Source organism: Australozyma saopauloensis, chromosome 1 (genome assembly GCF_035610405.1).
Source record: "Australozyma saopauloensis chromosome 1, complete sequence".
Taxonomy (NCBI): domain Eukaryota; kingdom Fungi; phylum Ascomycota; class Pichiomycetes; order Serinales; family Metschnikowiaceae; genus Australozyma; species Australozyma saopauloensis.
This window is the reverse complement of record NC_086131.1, coordinates 2,787,964-2,808,310: the sequence shown is the minus strand read 5'-3', so window position 1 is coordinate 2,808,310 and position 20,347 is coordinate 2,787,964. Positions and strand designations below refer to the sequence as shown.

The window sequence follows — 20,347 nt, the reverse complement described above, 5'->3', positions numbered from 1 at the left end:
CACTACTAATGTAGACGAAAGAACACCATCTTTGAACTGGACATTCGAGTGTAGATTTCGAATCCAACAAAGTTTTTAAAACGAGCTATGAATTACGATTGTGGGGCAAAGCAAAAAAAAATTGGAGAGTAAAACGCTTTTCAAGAGTTGATCTGACGAGCAGAAAATGATGAAGCGACACTCAAAAAGAAATGGTCCCTAGCAGGATCGAACTGCTGATCTTGGCGTTATTAGCACCACGCCTTAACCAACTGGGCCAAGGGACCTTTTCGATGTTAACTAAAAATTGTAGATTACCATATCCTTAAAATTAATTTATTTGCTTCGTTCAAGAAAAACTTAAAAGTTTGTAAATGTATACTCTAGTCTCTAAGGTAAGTTGATTGCGCGCAACTGGGCTTTACCCACAAGATCAAGCAATGCTCTACAGCACAGTAACAAATTATTAAATGTATTAGTATATGTATTAGATTTGCTATCCCTTGATAGCTGTATAAAAACCCTTCCCAATTAACGATTAAAACAAGTCGGCAAACTCTGCCACGTGTGGGTGCACAGCACACATCACAGAAGCACTCTGTTCTTTGATGGCGCTAGTTCTAGCAAAAGCAGGTGCAGTAAAAGCCAGCAGGATACCAGATCCTGGAGAGCGAGGAGTCAGAATAACATCGGACTCTGAAGGAAGGTGTACCTTGGGGCTCTTCTGCATACCGCAAGAGAGGTAGTGGTTCATGATACGGTCCAAGCCGTCATCATCAACAGCCACCAATTTATTGGCCCAGTCAACCACGAAAGGCGAAAGCTCCAGAGCCTCGTGAGCGGCGACCTTGTCCAAGTATGTGTTCTCTTCGACCAACTCCAAGTCAGGCACAAACTGCTTCTGCTTGGCCTTGTTCTTAACTTCTCTATTACAGAACAGATGGTCTGGCGAAGCAAGAAGCGCAGGAAACACGCGCTCAAAGCCGCGTGCATTTTGTGGATGTACATTCATACACTCCTCGTGGATGAATCTGTACGTTTCATACAGAGGCAACTTATCGGTGCGAACATCCAACAAGTAACGAGACTCATGGTTGACTAGACGGTCCAACAAGTGGCTAGAAAGACGCGAGTTGGAGTTGTGAAAGAGAGTAAGTGTAGCAGAAGGCACGGAGACCTTGGATGCAGCCGCACGGGATCCTCGAAGCAAGCTGACGAACTTAAACATCACTCAATGCTATGTAAGGTTTATGAGATTCAATTAGTTGAGATGATTGATTTAATTGAAGTGAGCGCCAACAAAAGATGAACGGAAGAAGTATGTTCCACGTTCTTGTTTAATGAATATATTTGGCTCGTTTTGGTTCCCGTAGTTAGCACTGATAAGAGAAGAACTGGCGGCAAAGGCACTATTTATATGAGTAGGTACAGATAGGAGGGGAGAAACCGCGCACCTGCATCCAACGACACTTTGGGTGTAGTTAATCCGACCGTTATCTTGGGAACAGCGTGGGCCACTTTTTCTATGCAGGCGGGTCAATACCCCTCCAGTACCCCTCCAGCGAGGGAAGCTAATTTTGGGAAGAGGCGATGTGGTAACAGGGGTATGGCTTTGGGTGACACATTCGTATAGAATAGGGAGAATTTTTTGGGGTGGAGTCGTTGGCATCCAGCTTGGGTGGCTATTGAGGAGTACACAATTAGTTTATTGGTGCTAATTTATTACGTATGCGGGTATGGTGTCACAGAAGCGGCGATGCCGTCTAGGTCTTCTAGGCCCTTGTGGGTCGCGATGGCGAAGGCATCGCTGAGATTGATGGATGCTACTGATAACCATAGGAGCCATCAGATGGTTATGTAGCAATTGCGTGGCAACAATGAAGCAAATCATATGTAAGGTGCCTTGATTTTGTTTTTGGTTACTTATTGTTTTTTAAGTTTGCTCTGTTGCGATATTCAATTGATTGTTGACGTAGTGTCCAAAGTGCATACATCACAAACAAGAGGCATTGAGGAGCGGCGATTTGCAGCCACAGAAAGCCCGGCTTACGAGGATCATGAATCAAGTTTAGATTCGCTTCAATTAATTTCAATGAATAAAACTAGATTGTTTACTAACCACTTCTACAATATTCAGACGGATTATCCGCAGTGTGGCTGCACATGTGGCATCAATACGGATATACCGGGACAAAATAAATTTCAACAAAGTACTCCGATAAGGGGTTGAGCAAATAAACAAATGATTGCATGTTCTCTTTGTTTTCGGAGCCCATTTCAGGCCTTCGAATTTCTGTTGAGCAGAGTTTCTTAACTTTTGTCTTTTTCTTTTTTCTTTTTTCAGGTTTAGTGACGCGTAAAGCTGTCTCCGAAAGAACCCAGATAGCCTTGTTTCATCTTTGCGCTCGCAATAATACCACGTGGAAAGTTAGCAAGACAAGAATGGCTACAATTAACTGAAAGTAAAATCAACGAATAATAAAAAAATAGTAAAATTGCAATGTATCGTGTGTTTTCTCCTTCACTTTGTTTGATTGAACTGGGAAGGGTTTTGGGCCCATCCCTCTGGACAAAAGTTGCACCCAATCTCCTCTTCCATTATTGGAACATATCCAGCCCAAAACAAACTTTCTCTACGTAGAGAACATTTTGCCTCCTCAGTCTGCCCTATAGTATGGTCTCCTCTCTTCTCCAATTTTCCATATTCGGCATCGCATCGTTCTCCTCTTGAAAGGCATCGCTTGACTGTTGGGTAGGAGGGGTATTTCTGCATAGACTATTCTTAAGTTGTTCCGGATAAAACGTAGGAAGCGCCTCTTATCTGCAGGCTATGATCGTATAGCGACTTTTTCGGGACCGAGAGTCGAATAACAAATTCTAAGTGTAAGCCCGGGTGGTTTGTGTTGATTCACACAGACTACATCAGATGAAACAAGTTTACTGTGATTGACTCAAAAAAGTCCAGTTTTTTGACCATTCCTTGAGCAGTTTATGTACGTGCTTCAGCCCTGCGAAACGAACTGTGAATTGCTTTTGCCTGACAGATCGTCGCTTAGCTTCGATACATGTCAGTTGCAAAAACTAGGATTCAAAATTGAAATTAGCCAGGAACTTATTCATCATCCAGTAACTTTCCATTAAAAACTAGCTTAGTATACAATGCCGATAATTCTTTTGCTATGTTTTTTTTTAAATCTCGTGAGAATGCCTGGAAATTGTTTTCAGAGTCTGGTGTTGATCCATAAACATCCAATTGATTTGTAGTGCCATTCCCTATGCTCATGGATGTACAATAGGATGTCGGCCTCAAGTCGACGATCTTTGGCAGGGAATAGAATAGTCGCTCACAATTATGTATGTTGTTTACACTTAAAATATTCACACCTTTCTCACTAACGTTCGGGATAACTGTCCAAGTAGATCACAGGACGTCTGTGGCGAAGAACAGGCAACTCTCTGCGTATGGAGTACAAAAACTCCTTGCTCAAGTCTGCTGTAATCATCTCGTAGTAATCACCATCCTCGTCTTTGGCACCGCGATTCTGGTAGTTTGGAGCTTCGGCAATAATTTCGCCCCATGGGTCAACGATAAGTGCTTGTCCATAACTGTCTCTTGTAGTAGAGTAATTTAATTCGGACTTTTCTTCCTCGGTCAAATCGGCTGTGACATCGTGAGATCCACACTGCGCAGCCATTACAATGTAGCATTGAGTATCGATAGCCCTGGCCCGGCCCAAAGCTCTCCAATGGGCTTCGCCTGTTTTGGTAGTAAATGCTGAAGGATATGTGATAATGTGGGCACCCTTTTGTCTGAGTCTCGAAGCCATTTCTGGAAATCTAATATCGTAACAGATTGCCAATCCGACCCTGAAGTCAGAGCAAGGAGACCTCTTGCCGATCTTGAACGGAAGATGAATTTTTGTTCCTGGCTCAACAGCATCAGACTCCTTCAAGACTGGTCCGTTAGCAATGTTTACGTCAAACAAATGCACCTTCTGGTATCTGTGCAAGATCTCACCTTTATTGGAGATCCAGAGTTGATTGTTCTGAACCTTTCTGCCCCTGTTTTCACAAGAGGCTGGGGCATGAATCCCCACAGCAACAAATATACCATCGTCAACTTCGCCAGACTTGTGGTATGATCTGATTTTCTCTTGAAGAGGCTCCAAGAAGTCCCGTTTGGTCAGTTCGGCCAAGCGAATGGAGTGGTCGGTGTTTCTGGAGATGTAATCGGCCGCCTCAGGAAGGAAGAGTACTTTAGCATTGGCCTTGACGGCCATATCCACAAGTTTGGACGCAATACGTGCATTGGTTTTGAGACATGAGCCGGAGCACATTTGTCCAACTGCCACTTTGATGGTTGCCATGATGAAAGCAATTGATGATTGATGAATATGAGTAAATGGGGGTTTTGGGATTTCGCGGAATTCGACTGTGTTTTATGTAATCCTTGCCTGGTAAATCCTGTTCGGCCTGGAAGAGTATAGATCACGGCTGCACCAATGCAAGCCCGGAGTGTGTAGTGTCGGAGTTCTGATAAGTGGTATACGCTTACAGGTCCCCGGAGCACTGGTCCCGCAGAGGGCCCACCAAATGGGCATCTTCGTAAAATAAACAGAGAACAGTCGACAGCCTGTTGACGTAAACGGAAATTCTTAAGATAGTAAAGATAGAATAGTCTAAATTGAACTCCGGTCTATCAATGAGGGTTTCTGACCAGCACCACCAATTTGGCTAATGGACACTAGACCTGGCCGTACACTTCTAAAAGGGCGATTTGGACGACAAGTTTTGAGTCATCAGATGTATCGCGTCCTATTTCCGGTGGGCCGGCCTTTTTTTTGGTTGTAGTATGTGTTTATGTAACTGAAGTCAGCTAGATGCATGTCCTGCAAATTGGCTGGGAGGTTCCGTAATAGAATGCTTCGAAACATATCCAAGGTGATGACCAGGGTGATGATGTTACAGAGACTGCTGCCTCTGTTTGGCAATGATAGAAGAGGGAATTGTTTTGCAACAGAGAAAGCAAATTTCTATACGGAGGTCAAATTAATGTAGTTTTTACCTTGTGCAGCAGAACCAATGGACTGTGTCTGGTGGATATTTTGCGTGATTGAGGGCATGAGACAATTAATAGAGCGCAAAATATTATAAAGGTGATTAGAAAGTGTTCTCTCAATTGCTTCATGTGATCCGCTGGAACAAAGGAGCTCCATCGTTTTTATCAATTGACCAAGACCTATTCACTTGGCTTTTTAGACTCTTCCTTGAAAAATTCGATTGATTAATGATCTATCGTGATGCACTATGGGAGAATTTGGTTCTAGTATCGATTCACGAATGAGATCAGGTGCCTAAACACCTACAGAGCCTGGTTAGAATTTAATGTTACACTTTCCCGCCTATGATACGAAGTTGGGTACAGTAGACGTCTTTTTCACGCATTAAAGAATATTTACTTCATTGTTTTAGCCTCTGATGGAAGCAATAAGGAGGTATCAGCTATCACTAAAGGTATCTGATGTTCACTGGCATCTCCTTGACAGTGTGTATTTAGTAGGTATAACCTTCCTTTTAACTGATAGGCAATTTGCTCGTCTTTCTATAAAGATTTTCCAATGCTGTAATTGGGCGGCGTAAACGAGCAGTTAGTTTGTAAATGTGAAAGTATGGCCTGTCCCTACATGAATTCATGGTTTCAAAATCCACGGATTGGTTTTATGGGTTCAAATTAGAAGAATTATTGCATTGTGACATTATACCTCCTCCCTTTCATCTTGCATGTATTGACCGCCCTCGCCCTGTGTATCCTACCGATTCAAACAATCACGGCTGGAAAGTTCAACTCTTGCATAAATATCTACTCAACAATCTTTAGGTCTGAAAGCAACTGAGACCCTTGTGGTATTACTTTAGCACGTGCCTGCTCATCTGCACTGTGTTCCACTTTCCAAAATCATATCAGTTTTATTAGAATAAGACAGCATCAATATAATTCCAATTTCTCATTGAATGAGTTCGCGCTTCTCTTCATGTACTCCCAATCGTTGGTAAATCTGATTCTACTCTTTACATGCGGCTTATCCTCAACGCATCTACCACATGCACTAACAAATCTCCAGTCTACAGTCTCATTTTATTTTATCCATATTGTCATGTATTCGTAAAGAAAAGTATATCATATTAAACCTTGTTCACTGGACCAGCAGTGAAAATCTCCTCCGATGAATATACAACAGGCTCGAATGGAGCATCGGTTGTGCTAGAAGCCTCGGCAGAGAGAACATCGTCGTTAGAAATCAAGTTCACCTTGTCCTGCTCAATGGTGTTGAAGTTTACACATCTTTGCCTAGAGGAAAACGATCTGAATGTGGCAGCTCTGCTGGTTTTAGTGACTGGCACCCAGCATCTGGAGGCAGTCTTAACAGAGGCGATAGAAAGGAATTGTCTGACCATTGTGTATATATGAAAGTTTTTGCTTTGTTATTGGAATATGTTTGAGCTGAGACTACTGAAAGTAAAATGGGAAGTGAGGCAGAAGAGCTATATATAATTGCCTGAAGATTCCTGGTGATAAGATAGAAAAATAAGCCCACCTCAAGGGATATCAACACTCCTTTATATACATGTAGGTACTGTTTCCATTACCCCGGATTCCGAACGACCGGAGTCGGACCTTTGAGTCACCTGGCTCTGTATGCAGTTCTCAAATCATGATAGACTGCAGCTAGTTGAGATGTCACCTATCCCGAGTCTCACAGGATCGGACCTTCACCGCCGGGCTTGCTAGCCCCTTGGTCCTGTCCAATCAAAAGTGGTTCAACAACTAGTCGGTTAAGTTTTTCCCAAAACAGAGTTGAGAGAAATAGAATCATGAAATTATCGTTGTTTCTATTCAAAAATCTTGGAAATAATCCAGCTCGCACGTGGACGGACCTACGGAGCGGTTGTTCGGAATTGCTCACAGGAACTGCACCCGTGCCTCTCAGCCGTTCAACCTTGCAACTTGAACACGGTTGCACGGATTCACACGGATGTATACCACCGAACGTGCAAGTGCTCAAAACCTGGGCGCCGAGGCTAGCCATCCCTAGAACTTCCTTTTCGAATACTGTCGCCCGACCCGCCCGAGACCGGGTTCACCGCCAGGGCCAAAACAGAGACCATAGTCGTGCGATCCACGTGATGCGAATCACGTGTAACCGTATCCCCGGAGTATCTCCACACAGATATATGCTATCTACGGAACCCACCCAAGATTCTACGAATTGCCTGCCATCAGAGCCTATTCGGAAAGATATCTAACATTCACAGCCGCGTGTTCAACTCCGCTCTCCTACGTCTCTGTATACCGTTTGGTTACGAGCCTTTGGCTGTGCTATCGAACTATTTAAACTTCAAAATGGGGTCCGTTTCCACCGGTTGGAAGCTAACCGCTGCCTTGAGGGATAACATATACAAATATGCTGCCTTTCCTCAGACCTCCGTAAATATAAGACAAATGGTGCAGTTTGGGCCGAGTCCGTCCCCTGGACTGATCTTTCTTGCATCTCAGTTCATCGTAGAAGAGCTTCCAATTCGATTGGCCTTGAAAGTCCGGGATTTGGACAATGCGCCTCTTGGTTTGCTGAAAATGCCTTCTACTATTAAGGTCAAAAATTGGTACGCACAGTCTTTTGAGGAGCTCACTTCGTTGCCCAAGCCCAAAATCGATGACAATTTAAAGAAGCTACTTTTCAGTGCAGGCACAGAACAGTCCATAAGGGACGCCGCCAAATTGGCGCTGGCTGAGAACTTGAAAGAAATTGATGTCATTCAGGAGACTATCAATTTGGCGCAAGTCGAGAAGTCAAATCCAGCCGTGAACAATCTTTTTTCGGACGACGGAATGGTGGTAAGATCACATAGTCATGGAGGAGCAGAAAGTGCTGCTAGCACACGCACCAGAACAGAATCGCCAACTTTTGGTAAAACATATTTTAACCCTTGTCCTAGCGACATTGTGTGGCCCAAGGAGGTCTACGACTACAATAAATTAGTGTGCGATGCGTTAACAAAGATTAAAAAGAGACATGATGCTACGGTTGCCACTATGGCTCAAGGTGTACAAGAATGGAAGACCGAGCATAAGCTCATTCAAGTCAATTCAGCTATTCAAACTTTCTTGGATCGCTTTTACATGCTGCGTATCGGTATAAGAATGCTCATTGGTCAACACATTGCACTCAATATGTCACAAGCTCTGGCAACGAGACAGAAAATAAGTAAGTTTTTGAATGGTTCCAACGGCAATTCCTTGTCTTCCAAGAACGTTCGCAACAACTACGTTGGCGTGATTTGTACTGACTGCAATGTCAAAGAGATTGCCGAAGACGCCATTGAAACCGCAAAATACATTTGCGAAGAATACTATGGTCTTTTTGAAGCACCCGAGATCCGCTTGATCGCACCACAAGAACTGATAAACTTCATGTACGTCCCCGGCCACTTGATTCATATGTTTTTCGAGGTGTTGAAGAATTCTTTGAGAGCAAGTATCGAATTTCATACGCCGTTGCTCAAACAAAAGATGATGGACGAGAATCCCAACCTCAAGGCTGAAGAAATTGACCTCAATGACTTAAAATTTCCTCCTATCAAAGTCATTATATCAGAAGGGTATGAGGATATTACCATCAAAATTTCAGACGAGGGTGGTGGTATTGCAAGAAGCGAGGTCCCATTGATCTGGACCTATCTTTACACCACCGTAGACCAAACACCAACTCTTGATGCGGAGTACAACCAAACAAGCTTCAAGGCACCTATGGCTGGCTTTGGCTACGGGCTTCCCATTTCCAGACTTTATGCTCAGTACTTTGGCGGCGATTTGAAGCTCATCTCAATGGAGGGCTACGGTACAGACGTATACATCCACTTGAATCGGTTGAGCAGCTCGCTGGAGCCACTTGCTTAGAGTCATTGTCTACCATTCTCTATGGCGTTATTGGTTACGAATTACGGAACATATTCTAATGAAATGAACAACTACCACTACAAGAAGGTGGCAATAATGCTAATGTAATTACCAGGTAAACCTACCATTGTAAGTTCAGTAATGCACCTACTAAAAACTGCACTCTACGAAACGATAAAATACCCAAAAATCATGACTCAAATTTACCCGTAAAAAATCGAGCAACCAAAGCGCTCCTATAATTTTCCCAATTTTTCACCTCTCCCATATTTCTCAACCTTCCTCTTCCCCTCGCAAAAACTTACCTAGAAAGGCAGCTCTCACTTATCATGTGATACATCCACTCCGCGAAATCTCCATACTCAATGCCGCGGTCTCTATGCACGTCCCCCTCTATCAATGACCTGCCTACCATCTTTCACTCCACACTTTGTATACTACATTTTTTTCTGACTAACATGTCGACCCCTCGAGCTAAGCCTTGGGAAACGTCTTCCGGCACCTCTGCTGCTCATACGGAGCACGTGCACGAAGTCTCTACACCACTAGCGGGTGGTTCTGCCTCTCAAATCCCAGAAAGACCAACTTCACTATCTGATCCATCAGCATCTCAACAAATGTCCCAGGGAGGTATGGGCCTGCTGTATGGGTCTGGTTATAATTCCAGTCTTGGCTACGGTGCTGGATCGGGTTATGGCTCCGGCTATGGTTCCGGCTATGGTGGATATGGTGCCTCCCGGTTTGGATCAGGGTATGGCTCTTCCATGTTTGGTGGCTATGGGTCATCTGGTCTTGGCTATGGCGGCTACGGCTCTTCAATGTATGGTGGCTATGGAGGCTATGGATCCTCGATGTATGGTTCTGGGTATGGTTCTATGTATGGCCAGAACGGCATGAACGGTATGAGTGGCATGAATGGCCCTGGAGGCATAGCTGAGGGAACACAAGCAACTTTCCAGCTAATAGAATCAATCATAGGTGCTGTGGGTGGCTTTGCCCAGATGCTAGAAGCCACATACATGGCGACCCACCTGTCTTTCTTCACCATGGTTTCCCTAGCCGAACAATTCGGCAATTTGAAGAACACCCTTGGATCGCTACTTGGAATCTTTGCATTAATCAAATTTGCTAAAAAACTCTTCTACAAGCTTGCCGGGCGCAAGTACAACCACGGCATTAATCTCAAAGAGTTTGGCAAGTTCGAGAACAAACAGAAAAAATTGGAGGATAGCTTGAGAAGACAGCAGTCAGGAGAAAGAAGAATTCCAGGCATCTCTTTTAAGCCTCTCGTTCTTTTTTTGGCTGCTTCCATTGGCTTCCCTTATTTGCTTAACAAGGCTATTCATAAATTAAACGAACAACAACAGCTCAGACAGCAGAGAAACCTCACCAACTCTCAAGGTATGAACGGAGGTAACATTAACGGACCAATTGATCCGGAGACTTTGGAATTTGCCAAAGCTTTGTACGAATTCAACCCAGAAAATCCTAATATTGAGATTGAGCTCAAACCAAAAGAACTTGTTGCAATTTTATCAAAACTCGATCCGTTAGGTAATGAGAGCAAGTGGTGGAAAGTGAGGTCCAGATCTGGTAAGGTTGGCTATGTGCCTCTGAACTTCCTCAGCATCATCGAGAGAAAGGTGCCTCTCAAACAAGTCGCTGCTGCGCCACATCCTAATCCAATTCTGCCACCACTTTCGGGTCAATCAACACCAAATAAATTTGTGGAGGAGTTTGAGCATCTACATTAATTTTTACATCGATATTCACTGGTGAGTATCCTTGTAATCACATTAACCTTGCAACATGTACATAGCTACTCAATGCAATAGCGGTGGCTAAGGTCTAATTTCCTAAAGAATAGATTTATGACTATATGCGATTATTTGTGTTTTCGTGATGTCGTTTGTTTGTCGAGTAATGTGATTAGATGGCATCATCTGGACGGTTTTGCTCGGCCTCAACCTTAGAACCCTTGTCTTGCAAGCTTTTGTAACCAGCGGCGTTCTTTTCGACCTTGTACTTGGCTTCGGCGGCAACCTTGGCATCCTCAGCCTTATCCTTGACAGCATCTTTAGCATTCTCTGCCTTGTCCTTGACATTCTCAGCCTCGTCCTTCACGGCTTCTTTGGCATTTTGGGCCTTGTCCTTGACAGCCTCCTTGGCTTGCTCAGCCTTGTCCATACCGTCAGCCAAAACTTCACCTGACTTCTTGTTAATGGTGTCTGCAGCATCAGCGGCGGCTTCCTTAACGTCTTTAGCAGAGGTGTGCTTTACCTTCTCAGCAGCCTCCTCAGTCATATGGGAAGCCTTCTTGGCAACCTCTTCGACTTTCTCCATGCCATCGGCCAAAACCTCTCCAGTCTTCTGGTTAACTTTATGAGCGGCCTGCTTAACGTCTTCTACAGAAGGAGTCGCATTTTCTGCGGTCTCCATTGCAGAAGCAAGTACTTCACCAGTTTTCTTGTTGGCCTTGTTCAACATGTCCTTAGCCGTGTCGACCACTGGCGTTCTCACGACAGGGGTGTAGACGAAGGTTCTTGCTGGCTGCAAAACGGCAGTTCTAGCAATAACGGATCTTGAAGCAATAGTGCGGAACATTGTGAATTATTTAATATCTTGAGTGATTTATGTATGGGGTCGTCAAATTCGAGGAATTGGCACGTATTTATAAATCTTCAAATATATGGTAGCAAGGTTATTTGATCATTGCTCCTGTGCAATGGGTAGCAATTGCTTTGGCGAAACACAGCAAAAAGTGACAGTGTTCCAAATATAGCGTCAAACGCTAGAAAATAAATTGTCTTATTTGTCTGTGTGTAGTCTTCTGGTCCGGGCTGGTTTAATTCGATCAAGGTTTTGTTTCTCCATTAGCACTTTGACAGGTGCTGCGACATGACGTAATCAAATAAATTAATAAACATACATCAGTAATCTTGAATTTATAAATCAACCTGACTTTCGTAATATTATTAATTGACAAATTGAATCTGTTGGCAACGAAGTCAAGAAACAAAGATGAAATAGTTATTGGTTCTTGATTCAGATGCTATTTTTTCTTGGGTAAATGAGACTTACGAATGTCCCCAGGATGTAGTTTGTGATCGTCCTCTTATCAATGTAAGAGTAGATCTGAATTTGTCTGAGAATCGAAAACTGGGGATCTCGTTTCGGTCAAAGAGGCATTAGAGGCCAATGAATTAGGAACGCAGTTAATTCTTGATTGACTCTCGTCTATTCCTATCTTATTAGTTCTTTAATACCCGTGAAATCCAATTTGAATTTTTGGAATATTTCGAATTGTCTCGTTACACACTGTCTTTTAAGATTATGCTCAGACTTACTCGAAGGTTGGAAAAATGGAAAAGCGCGGTAAAAAATCAAGAGAATCTAGAAACAATTGAAACCATTCAATGAAACGCCTGGTGCTAAGATTGATTTTAGTAGCTTGAGTTCTGTTTTATCAGCTTGAATCTCTCGTTCTGTTGTGATGCTTCTTGTTTAGTTCATGTGAGGAGTGAATATGAGGCGCGCAAAAGTTGAAAATCAGAAGCCAAATGGGAAATTGAGACTCGTGTCCAAAGTGAGTGTAGTTACAAAGCGAGCAACTTTGTATTACAAGATCATCACAATCAGGAGAGATCAACTTACAACAAGTTGGTTTCGTGGTCTAGTTGGTCATGGCATCTGCTTAACACGCAGAACGTCCCCAGTTCGATCCTGGGCGAAATCATCTTTCTTTTTTGGAATTTTTGTTCTTGGAATTAATTTTTGTGTATTCTATTTCTTCTTCCTCTTCACTAATCCGGTTAAGTTTGTAATTTGTCTCGGTTGGTCTGTTTGTTGTGCCAGATGGAGACGTTTCACAGGTGCTACACAAGAGCCCGTCACTGTTTTATCGATCAAGTTGAGACCTAGTCTCGAGCAGAGTTCTAAGATACCAGTCTCACACATTCCTTGGATATCCTCTTTTTTTGAATAGTCTTCTCCTTTGACTAATTCATGCAACGCTTTATATTGTTTTCGAGTAGTCATCATTGTAGATGTATCCTCAACAATGCCCCCTATTTCTCGCTGTTGGTTGTTACAACCGATGATTCCTACAACATTTCCTAGACGAAACTCCTGTCTGAAACCTAGTTCTTCCCAGTATCGGGTCGTATTCATGCCTTTGTACCTATTCTCAACAATCAAATGCTCTAGAAATCGACCTTTTGGATCGTCCGGAAATAGCGGAATGCTTCTGATGGCATATGAATTATTCTCAGAGCTCACGTAGATGTTACCCCGGGACCAATTCTTGAGCTCTGGCAAGAATCTCTCCACTGCCCGAGCCTCAGAGCCTGGTATATCAGCCTTACAGACCCAGGATTCATCAGTGATTTTTACAAGCAACGCAATCCACCAACGGAATAGCAGGTTTCCGGAAGCAACGTGCTTTCCTGTGTTCTTAGCAGATTCTGGAAATATGTAAGCGTCTGCTGCACGCGTGAATAAGGAGATCTTTGTTGTCAAAAGTGTTGGCCGCTGCAAAGGGAATTCTTTTGAATTTCCACGGCGGGATTCTCTACTCAGGTAGAAGCTCAAGTTTCGTAAAAATCCTGGCTCATTTTTTACTCGCTCTCCAAGTTGCAAAAGATCATTCACAATAGCATACTCACTTTCTGCGGGATGAGAATCAACTGAAGATTGTGATTTTTCTTTACTTTCGTCTTTGCTCCAGAAAGACGCGTGCTCGTAGTAGATCTCGGGGTTGACTTTCACCAAGTAGTCGACAAACTCCAGCACCACCTCGGCAGCAGAAAAGCGAACAGAAGACAACCCGGTCGTATCGGCTTTCAGCACGAAAATGTGTCTTGTGAGGGAAGAGTCTTGGAATGTGAGATAGACGTAGATCTCTACCCCCAAGACCACGCATTTCGATTGCAATTCCTTCAATAGAAAGAAATGCTTCACTTTGAGAGTGACATTCTTATCCTTAGATATCGTCAAAGGCTTGCATTGATACGCGTTTGTTCGAAAGTGTAACGTTGAAAAGGCCTTGTTGTCAGGCAATTTCAGAGAGAAGTTCATGGACATTGATTTATGGAGCATTGATCTATAGCGCGTCAGGTGTCAGTTGGAGAGAAGTAGTGAGAAAAGTACCACAAGGGTCACAGAACATCAATTCTATAATCGCTACTTTTCTGGTCAATTTTGATTTTCTAAGTTCTGTAATCTGTGCAACCCGGATCTAGCTGAAGAATGGCTTTCAGTATGAAAATGATGCTACGAAGAACTACTCTTGCCAGGAATTTCCGGGGAGCATAGAATGGGTGCGATGATCGGACATACCAGATTTAGATCACAAAAATAAAAAACTTACTCAAAATCCGTGTCAGACCCTGAAACGACAATTGGGGCATTTCTTACTCCAAATGTAGTCGGGGCTGAATCTCAAGACCGTTGGACGGTTATGTGCACACACTCTTAGCGGGTCGGTCCCCCCACTAGTCGTCCCCGAAATCCAAAAAGCTCCGCAACACAACGGATTCTTGATTCGGTTATCTTCGTGAAAAGCCCCTATGTGTATATTCACGTCTGCCGGTGGAAATTGCCAGGGTGTACAAAGCTAAGAAAAAGAATCGGAGGGGAGTTTTGGCTGCCATCACTTATCATTTAAAACGAGATACAGGTATTGCAGCCTGATTGAAAACGCTAAAGATCGTCTCCTTGCAATTGTAACTATACCAAATTTTATGTTAATATGTAGAGATAAGATCGCAATGATCTCTTCGAAGAGATACACAAATGTCTCATCAGCGTTTGCACGACACCGATAGCTTCAAGAAAAACAGACTTAGTCACTACTCTCTTCTAAGCCCTCTCGCGCCAAGTTGAGACACTATTGCCCGCTTTTGTCCAAGCCTTCTCCTCAGAGCCAATGTCTGGCAAAACAAGAGGGAAAGGAATTAATCGGAATGCGCCATGATCTCCAGAGCTGCTACAGTACTCCGTTTCGGGGAATTCTGTCACACCGCAGGGCTTGTCAACGGCTTTGAATGCTTCACCTCAATCTAATCTCTTGTAACGCTTCAACATTCTGAACTGGGATAGAGATGGTGGAGCCTCTGCAGGGGAACGGGCTGGCTGCAGGGATGCCCTCACTATCAATGGGCGCGTGCAGGCTCATCGGCAGTATGTGCAGGCAGAGTACCCATCCGCGAACCGCACATCTCTGATAAGCTGCAACTCCGATGATACTTATATAAATGGCCATGGACTCAATTCTTGGGGATGCCCTCAGCTTTATAGCCAATTGCTACAAGTATTTTTTCTTCTCCGAGAACCCAGTCTAGCGCAGCATCGTTCTACCTCGACAATACGCCTTTTCTATTAGCCGTATTAGAAGAGATCCATTTCCCCTTCCTTTTTCAATAAAAAATCCCCCACTCTCTCTGCCGTGCTTGAACCAAGTCTGCACTGCTCTTAGTCTGTTCTGCCTTTTTTGAAAATACAGCCCAAAACAGCTTTCCGTATACTCCACCGCCACGATGTCAACAGACTCCGAGCTTGGTCCGATCACATCCAAAATTCGGGTGGACGACATGGGTCTCCACTCGATCATCTCCAACAGACTGATTGTGTTGAACATTGACCACGAGGTCGATTCCGACGAGGCGCGGATCTTGGCCTTGGGTTACAAACAGGAGTTTCGCCGTGAGTTCTCCGCGCTCTCTGTGTTTGCCGTGTCGTTTTCCGTTTTGGGATTGCTTCCCTCGGTCGCAGCCACTTTCCAATACCAACAGGAGGTCATTGGAACGTCGCCCATTCCGTGGTTGATCGCCGTGTTTGGAGTTACCGCGTTGGCGTACTCAATGGCTGAGATCGCCTCTGCGTATCCAACTTCCTCCGGTACTCCCTACGCTGTCGCGCAATTGGCGCCCAAAAAATGGGCTCCATTCTTGACATGGATCACTTGTTTCTCGAATTGGATGGTGCAAATTACCGCTGCACCATCGGTCAACTTTTCTGGCGCTAAGCTTATACTTGCAATGGCTGCGTACAACAATGGCTTCGTAGCCACCAATGGTCAGGTGTATGGTGTAGCCACAGCGATCATGATCATGCACGCCGTCATATCTTCCTTGCCAACTAAATATTTGTCTCATTTCAACAACATGGGAACTGCCATCAATATGGTGTTCTTGGCGATCGTCTTTGTGATCATTTTCGCTTGCAATGACAGAATTGGAATGTACAACGACACTATTCCCAAGTTCAACACCAACAGCGACGCCTGGCTGCTTACCAACTTGACCGACTTCCCAACTGGTGTGGCCATGTTGATTTCTTTCTTGGGTGTTATTTGGGCAATGTCTGGATACGATGCTCCATTTCACTTGTCTGAGGAGTGTAGCAATGCTGCCGTGGCCGCTCCACGTGCCATTTGTCTCACTGCTACTTTGGGAGGATCCATTGGTTTTATTTTCATGTTGGCAATTGCCTACACCATTGTGAGCATCCAGGATGTGATCGCTGATCCCTTGCAATTGGGCCAGCCTTTCGTAGCCTACTTGGCTCAAATTATGGACAAAAAATTTGTTATGGTTTGTCTGTGTCTCACAATTGTATCATCTTGGTTCATGGGCTGCTCTTGTATGTTGGCAGCCTCTCGTGTGACCTTTTCGTACTCAAGAGATGGCTTGTTTCCATTCTCCAAGTACTGGAAAATCGTCGACAAGAGAACACAGACACCCGTCAATGCTGTCATTATCAATGCAGTGTTGGGTCAATTATTCTTGCTTTTGTTGTTTGCTGGAGACACTGCTATTGGTGCTATTTTCTCTGTCGGTGGTATCGCCGCCGTGATTGCCTTCATCATGCCCGTTGTGCTTCGTTTAACATACTCCAGAAAAACATTTCAACAAGGGCCATGGAACACCGGCATCTTTTCGATCCCAATTGCCATTGTTGCTTGTTGTTTCGTGTTCACAATGATTCCATTCTTGTGTTTCCCAACGAGTAAGGGATCCAACTTGACCCCTGATTTGATGAATTGGACAGTGGTTGTTTTCTTCGGCCCCATGTTGTTGTTCATAATTTGGTTTGTGGTCGATGCTCACAAGTGGTACAAGGGTCCAAGACCAAACATCGACGAGTACATTGTCTCAGGAGACTATGAAAACCCAAACATTACAAAAATGAAGGAGCTGCTCACACCAAAAGTATTTGATTAATACTCGATCTCAACTATTTATAAACATAACCAAGGACATGGTTTGTGCCTTTTAATATAAGACATTCATGATTGAAATGTAGATCGAAGGATTCGATGGATTTAAATGAAGAAAAAACGAAAGAGAGAAAAGGAAATCGAGGACCAGCCATGATGCTTATATTCGGGACAATGAGCAAATTATCAGCCGTTCCAACTGATTTGTCAGTATTGTTATCTCGGAAGCGGAAGATAATATGCGCAAATAGCACGAAGCCACACGCAAAGAAATACAATAAACCTACAGAATTTGTCATCATTTTTCCATACCCCAAACCTCTGTTACTATAACCATCCTGGATCGAAGTGAAAAGGAGGGTCTGCTTGATGCGCTAAAAGTACGCTCTGCACACATTCCACAGTGCACGTTTTTCAAGTAATAAAGCTCACAAGACCATTAGATATCCCCAGCACCAACGCAAGAGAAAAACTCAAAAACTACCGAACAAAAAACTCACAATTTCAAAAAACCCATTCACCAGCTCACGTACCTAAAAAGCATGGCCGCAAAGCCACAATTTGCTCACCCGCTCATTACCTCAGCTCGCATTCTGGCGCCGGCCCTGTAGGAGGTGAGGCAGCGCCGATGGGCTAATTTCGGGAAAAAAACTAGCGACGATCAATAGCAAAAGACGGGCAGGAACAAACCCAAAATCCACTCGGAAAAACTTTCACCAAAGAAGACTTATTTTTTTTTCCGTTTCCCCTCCTCAAGTTTCCACTCTTACGCTCTTGTGCCGTTATCGTCCACCAGGCGGGGCGATTAATTTTCGAATCTGCAGTAACAATAGTCTGTTATATTGCAGTCCAGCGAAGGATCGGTGAACACCAGATTTCTTCCCTGCCACGCAAAATCTTTTTTCCAAATCAGCAGTCGCTGCCTCTTGCCGGATCCCACTCTCTGTTTGTTTCGCACATATTCTTTTGCTGCCCGCATCCCCTTACCTAAATTCTTCTCGTTTCTTGTGCATCGCAGTTTTCAGGACAGTGCCCCTCCGAAGTCCACGAACCACCTCAAGTTAGTTTCTGTTGACTTTTTTTTACGTAAGAACCACTACAGGAAGATCACCGTTCCACCTGATTTTATTTTTGCTGTTTGTGCCGCTCTTTGACTGCAGATATCCAGAGATCAGACACTGTGACTTGACCTCTGACATCCCTGTAACATAGTCATCAGAAGATCGTTCTGGCATTTCCAAAGAAAGACATAAACTCTTTTCTTTGCATCCGTACAAACAGGCGCTTTCCATCTTGTTTGCCAACCGTTCCTTTTCTGTTCTCAGCCCTTCTCGCTCCTTAAACCTCGTTTCATCCATGATTCAACTCCAATACATGGCACCATGGGTGCCCACCTTCTCTACAGCACTCGAGTCCGAGCTAGCCGCGAAAGAATACTCGCCGCCGTTCACAACGTTCTCGTTCGCGACCGTGGACAAGGACGGGTTTCCTCATAACAGAACGTTGGTGTACCGAGGCTACCTCTTCGACAACAAAACCAACAACGTTTTGACCTTTTCGTCAGACAAACGTACCGGCAAATATCAAGAGTTGAAGGAGAACGACAAGTTCGAGGCTGTTTTCTACTTCGAGAACGCTAGAAAGCAGTTCCGTTTCCGTGGAAAGGCCCGTATCATCGACAACGAACACATGCCTTCGTTCGATTTGACCACCATACAGCCCCACCATGTCATGCAAGACAATCTCCACTCTCAGTCCAACTCCAGCAGTGACGAACTGAGTGACGACGAGGACAGTTTGGAGATTTCGGTGGGTTCGAAGACTTCTACGGATGCTATGGATGCAGCTCAGAAGTCGCATCACACGTCTCCTCAAGATGTTCCTTTGAACTATCCCATCATATCTCCAACTCTCTTGGAGCAGATCCAAAAGGAGAGCAGCTCGCTCTCAATCTCTTTCACAAATCTTCATGAGCTCACTGTAAATGAGTTTTGCCCGCCTACTCGCCAAGAATGGGACGCAGAAATGGCTAGAAGCTGGGGTTCTCTCTCGAAGCAATTGAAGCTGTCGTTCCGTGGGCCATACCCTAAGCTGTTGATGGATGATCAAAACCACAACCTCATCGACAAGATATCTCGTGGTGTCGATGGCAAAAAGGAGGATTCTGGCTTAAAAAACTTCGTGTTGATAGCATTGTTCATGGAATATGTAGACTACTACGATATGGAGAAGAGCAGAAGATATATCTACGAGAAAGACGAGAACCATCTTTGGAGTGAGCACGAGGTCTGCCCATAGACAGAGGAAGTATTGCTTTAAGGACAATTATACTTGCAGAAATATTTGTCACCCCCTCTGCTCCTCATCTCACCGGCGTCCACATAATCGCCATGGATAGGGTCAATCAATTCGAATTGCACCACCAGAGACTTGGTTCTCATGTCAACGACTCACATGAATAGCTACGAGGTATACGTAAATAGATGAATTAGACACGAAATTGTACTCGAGAATGAAGTAGAATGTAATTGCCGCGGTACCGCATATTCATCTCCCTTATTAAAGACCCTTGAGAAACGACGGCGATTACAAGGACATGTAAAATCACTACAAATAAGGATACAGAAAGACACAAAAATGAATTTGCCGACGAAATACGCGCAGATACCCCACTAGCTGAAAAATTTACTGTTTTGTCGGTTTTCCTAGGCGATAGCCGTATCTGTCGCCAGGCATTGAGCGCTTATCTGGCGCTTGATATGATTGGTTGTTCAGAGATAAATAGAGGTCCTGTCAAGCAGGTGGTTTTGCCACCGAAGTTGCGTCTCAATTGGGCCGGTGACTCATAGAGGGGATTCTGGCCTTGTTACCGTGCGGCGCTAAGCTGCTCTCAGAACGATAAACAGAATACACCGATAAGATAAACAACTATGGTCAAACAAGTATCCAACCAAAAACACAAAATTTCGTCTATTCTTTCCCTCCACGTTTTTCTTCTCCGAACAGCCATAACGGCTGCCAAGACGAATTTACGACACCATCTAGCTAACGTTCTTTTTGTGGCTCCTCGACTATCTGCGTGCAGTGCGGTGCCGTTGGGTACCTAACCACACACAGCCCACGCATCAACCCACAGCCCTCAACAAAGGAAAAAATTTTCGGTGGCAAATCAAACGTGTGTCAATTTACCCCCA

The 20,347-nt window shown here is 44.1% G+C and overlaps 8 protein-coding genes and 2 non-coding genes across 10 annotated transcripts; 5 read left to right on the top strand and 5 right to left on the bottom strand.

Moving 5' to 3' along the window:
- Positions 1-192: 192 nt before the first annotated feature.
- PUMCH_001220 lies at positions 193-266 on the bottom strand. Its single transcript has one exon. It is a non-coding gene; the product is annotated as a tRNA-Ile (tRNA).
- A 251-nt stretch (positions 267-517) lies between these two features.
- On the bottom strand, positions 518-1,207 carry PUMCH_001219 (uncharacterized protein; the record flags this gene model as incomplete). The annotated part of the gene is made up of 1 exon (XM_063020282.1): positions 518-1,207. The coding sequence occupies one exon, from the start codon at positions 1,205-1,207 to the stop codon at positions 518-520; it is 690 nt and encodes a 229-aa protein (XP_062876352.1).
- A 2,164-nt stretch (positions 1,208-3,371) lies between these two features.
- PUMCH_001218 (uncharacterized protein) lies at positions 3,372-4,346 on the bottom strand (the record flags this gene model as incomplete). The annotated part of the gene is made up of 1 exon (XM_063020281.1): positions 3,372-4,346. One exon carries the CDS (start codon positions 4,344-4,346, stop codon positions 3,372-3,374), a length of 975 nt encoding a protein of 324 aa, XP_062876351.1.
- A 3,035-nt stretch (positions 4,347-7,381) lies between these two features.
- PUMCH_001217 (uncharacterized protein) lies at positions 7,382-8,935 on the top strand (the record flags this gene model as incomplete). Its single annotated transcript, XM_063020280.1, has 1 exon — positions 7,382-8,935. One exon carries the CDS (start codon positions 7,382-7,384, stop codon positions 8,933-8,935), a length of 1,554 nt encoding a protein of 517 aa, XP_062876350.1.
- A 365-nt stretch (positions 8,936-9,300) lies between these two features.
- Positions 9,301-10,689, top strand: PUMCH_001216 (uncharacterized protein; the record flags this gene model as incomplete). The annotated part of the gene is made up of 1 exon (XM_063020279.1): positions 9,301-10,689. The coding sequence occupies one exon, from the start codon at positions 9,301-9,303 to the stop codon at positions 10,687-10,689; it is 1,389 nt and encodes a 462-aa protein (XP_062876349.1).
- Positions 10,690-10,864: 175 nt separating this feature from the next.
- PUMCH_001215 (uncharacterized protein) lies at positions 10,865-11,539 on the bottom strand (the record flags this gene model as incomplete). Its single annotated transcript, XM_063020278.1, has 1 exon — positions 10,865-11,539. One exon carries the CDS (start codon positions 11,537-11,539, stop codon positions 10,865-10,867), a length of 675 nt encoding a protein of 224 aa, XP_062876348.1.
- Positions 11,540-12,597: 1,058 nt separating this feature from the next.
- Positions 12,598-12,671, top strand: PUMCH_001214. Its single transcript has one exon. It is a non-coding gene; the product is annotated as a tRNA-Val (tRNA).
- A 47-nt stretch (positions 12,672-12,718) lies between these two features.
- PUMCH_001213 (uncharacterized protein) lies at positions 12,719-14,032 on the bottom strand (the record flags this gene model as incomplete). Its single annotated transcript, XM_063020277.1, has 1 exon — positions 12,719-14,032. The coding sequence occupies one exon, from the start codon at positions 14,030-14,032 to the stop codon at positions 12,719-12,721; it is 1,314 nt and encodes a 437-aa protein (XP_062876347.1).
- A 1,439-nt stretch (positions 14,033-15,471) lies between these two features.
- Positions 15,472-17,157, top strand: PUMCH_001212 (uncharacterized protein; the record flags this gene model as incomplete). Its single annotated transcript, XM_063020276.1, has 1 exon — positions 15,472-17,157. The coding sequence occupies one exon, from the start codon at positions 15,472-15,474 to the stop codon at positions 17,155-17,157; it is 1,686 nt and encodes a 561-aa protein (XP_062876346.1).
- A 1,352-nt stretch (positions 17,158-18,509) lies between these two features.
- On the top strand, positions 18,510-19,451 carry PUMCH_001211 (uncharacterized protein; the record flags this gene model as incomplete). Its single annotated transcript, XM_063020275.1, has 1 exon — positions 18,510-19,451. One exon carries the CDS (start codon positions 18,510-18,512, stop codon positions 19,449-19,451), a length of 942 nt encoding a protein of 313 aa, XP_062876345.1.
- Between the last annotated feature and the right edge of the window lie 896 nt (positions 19,452-20,347).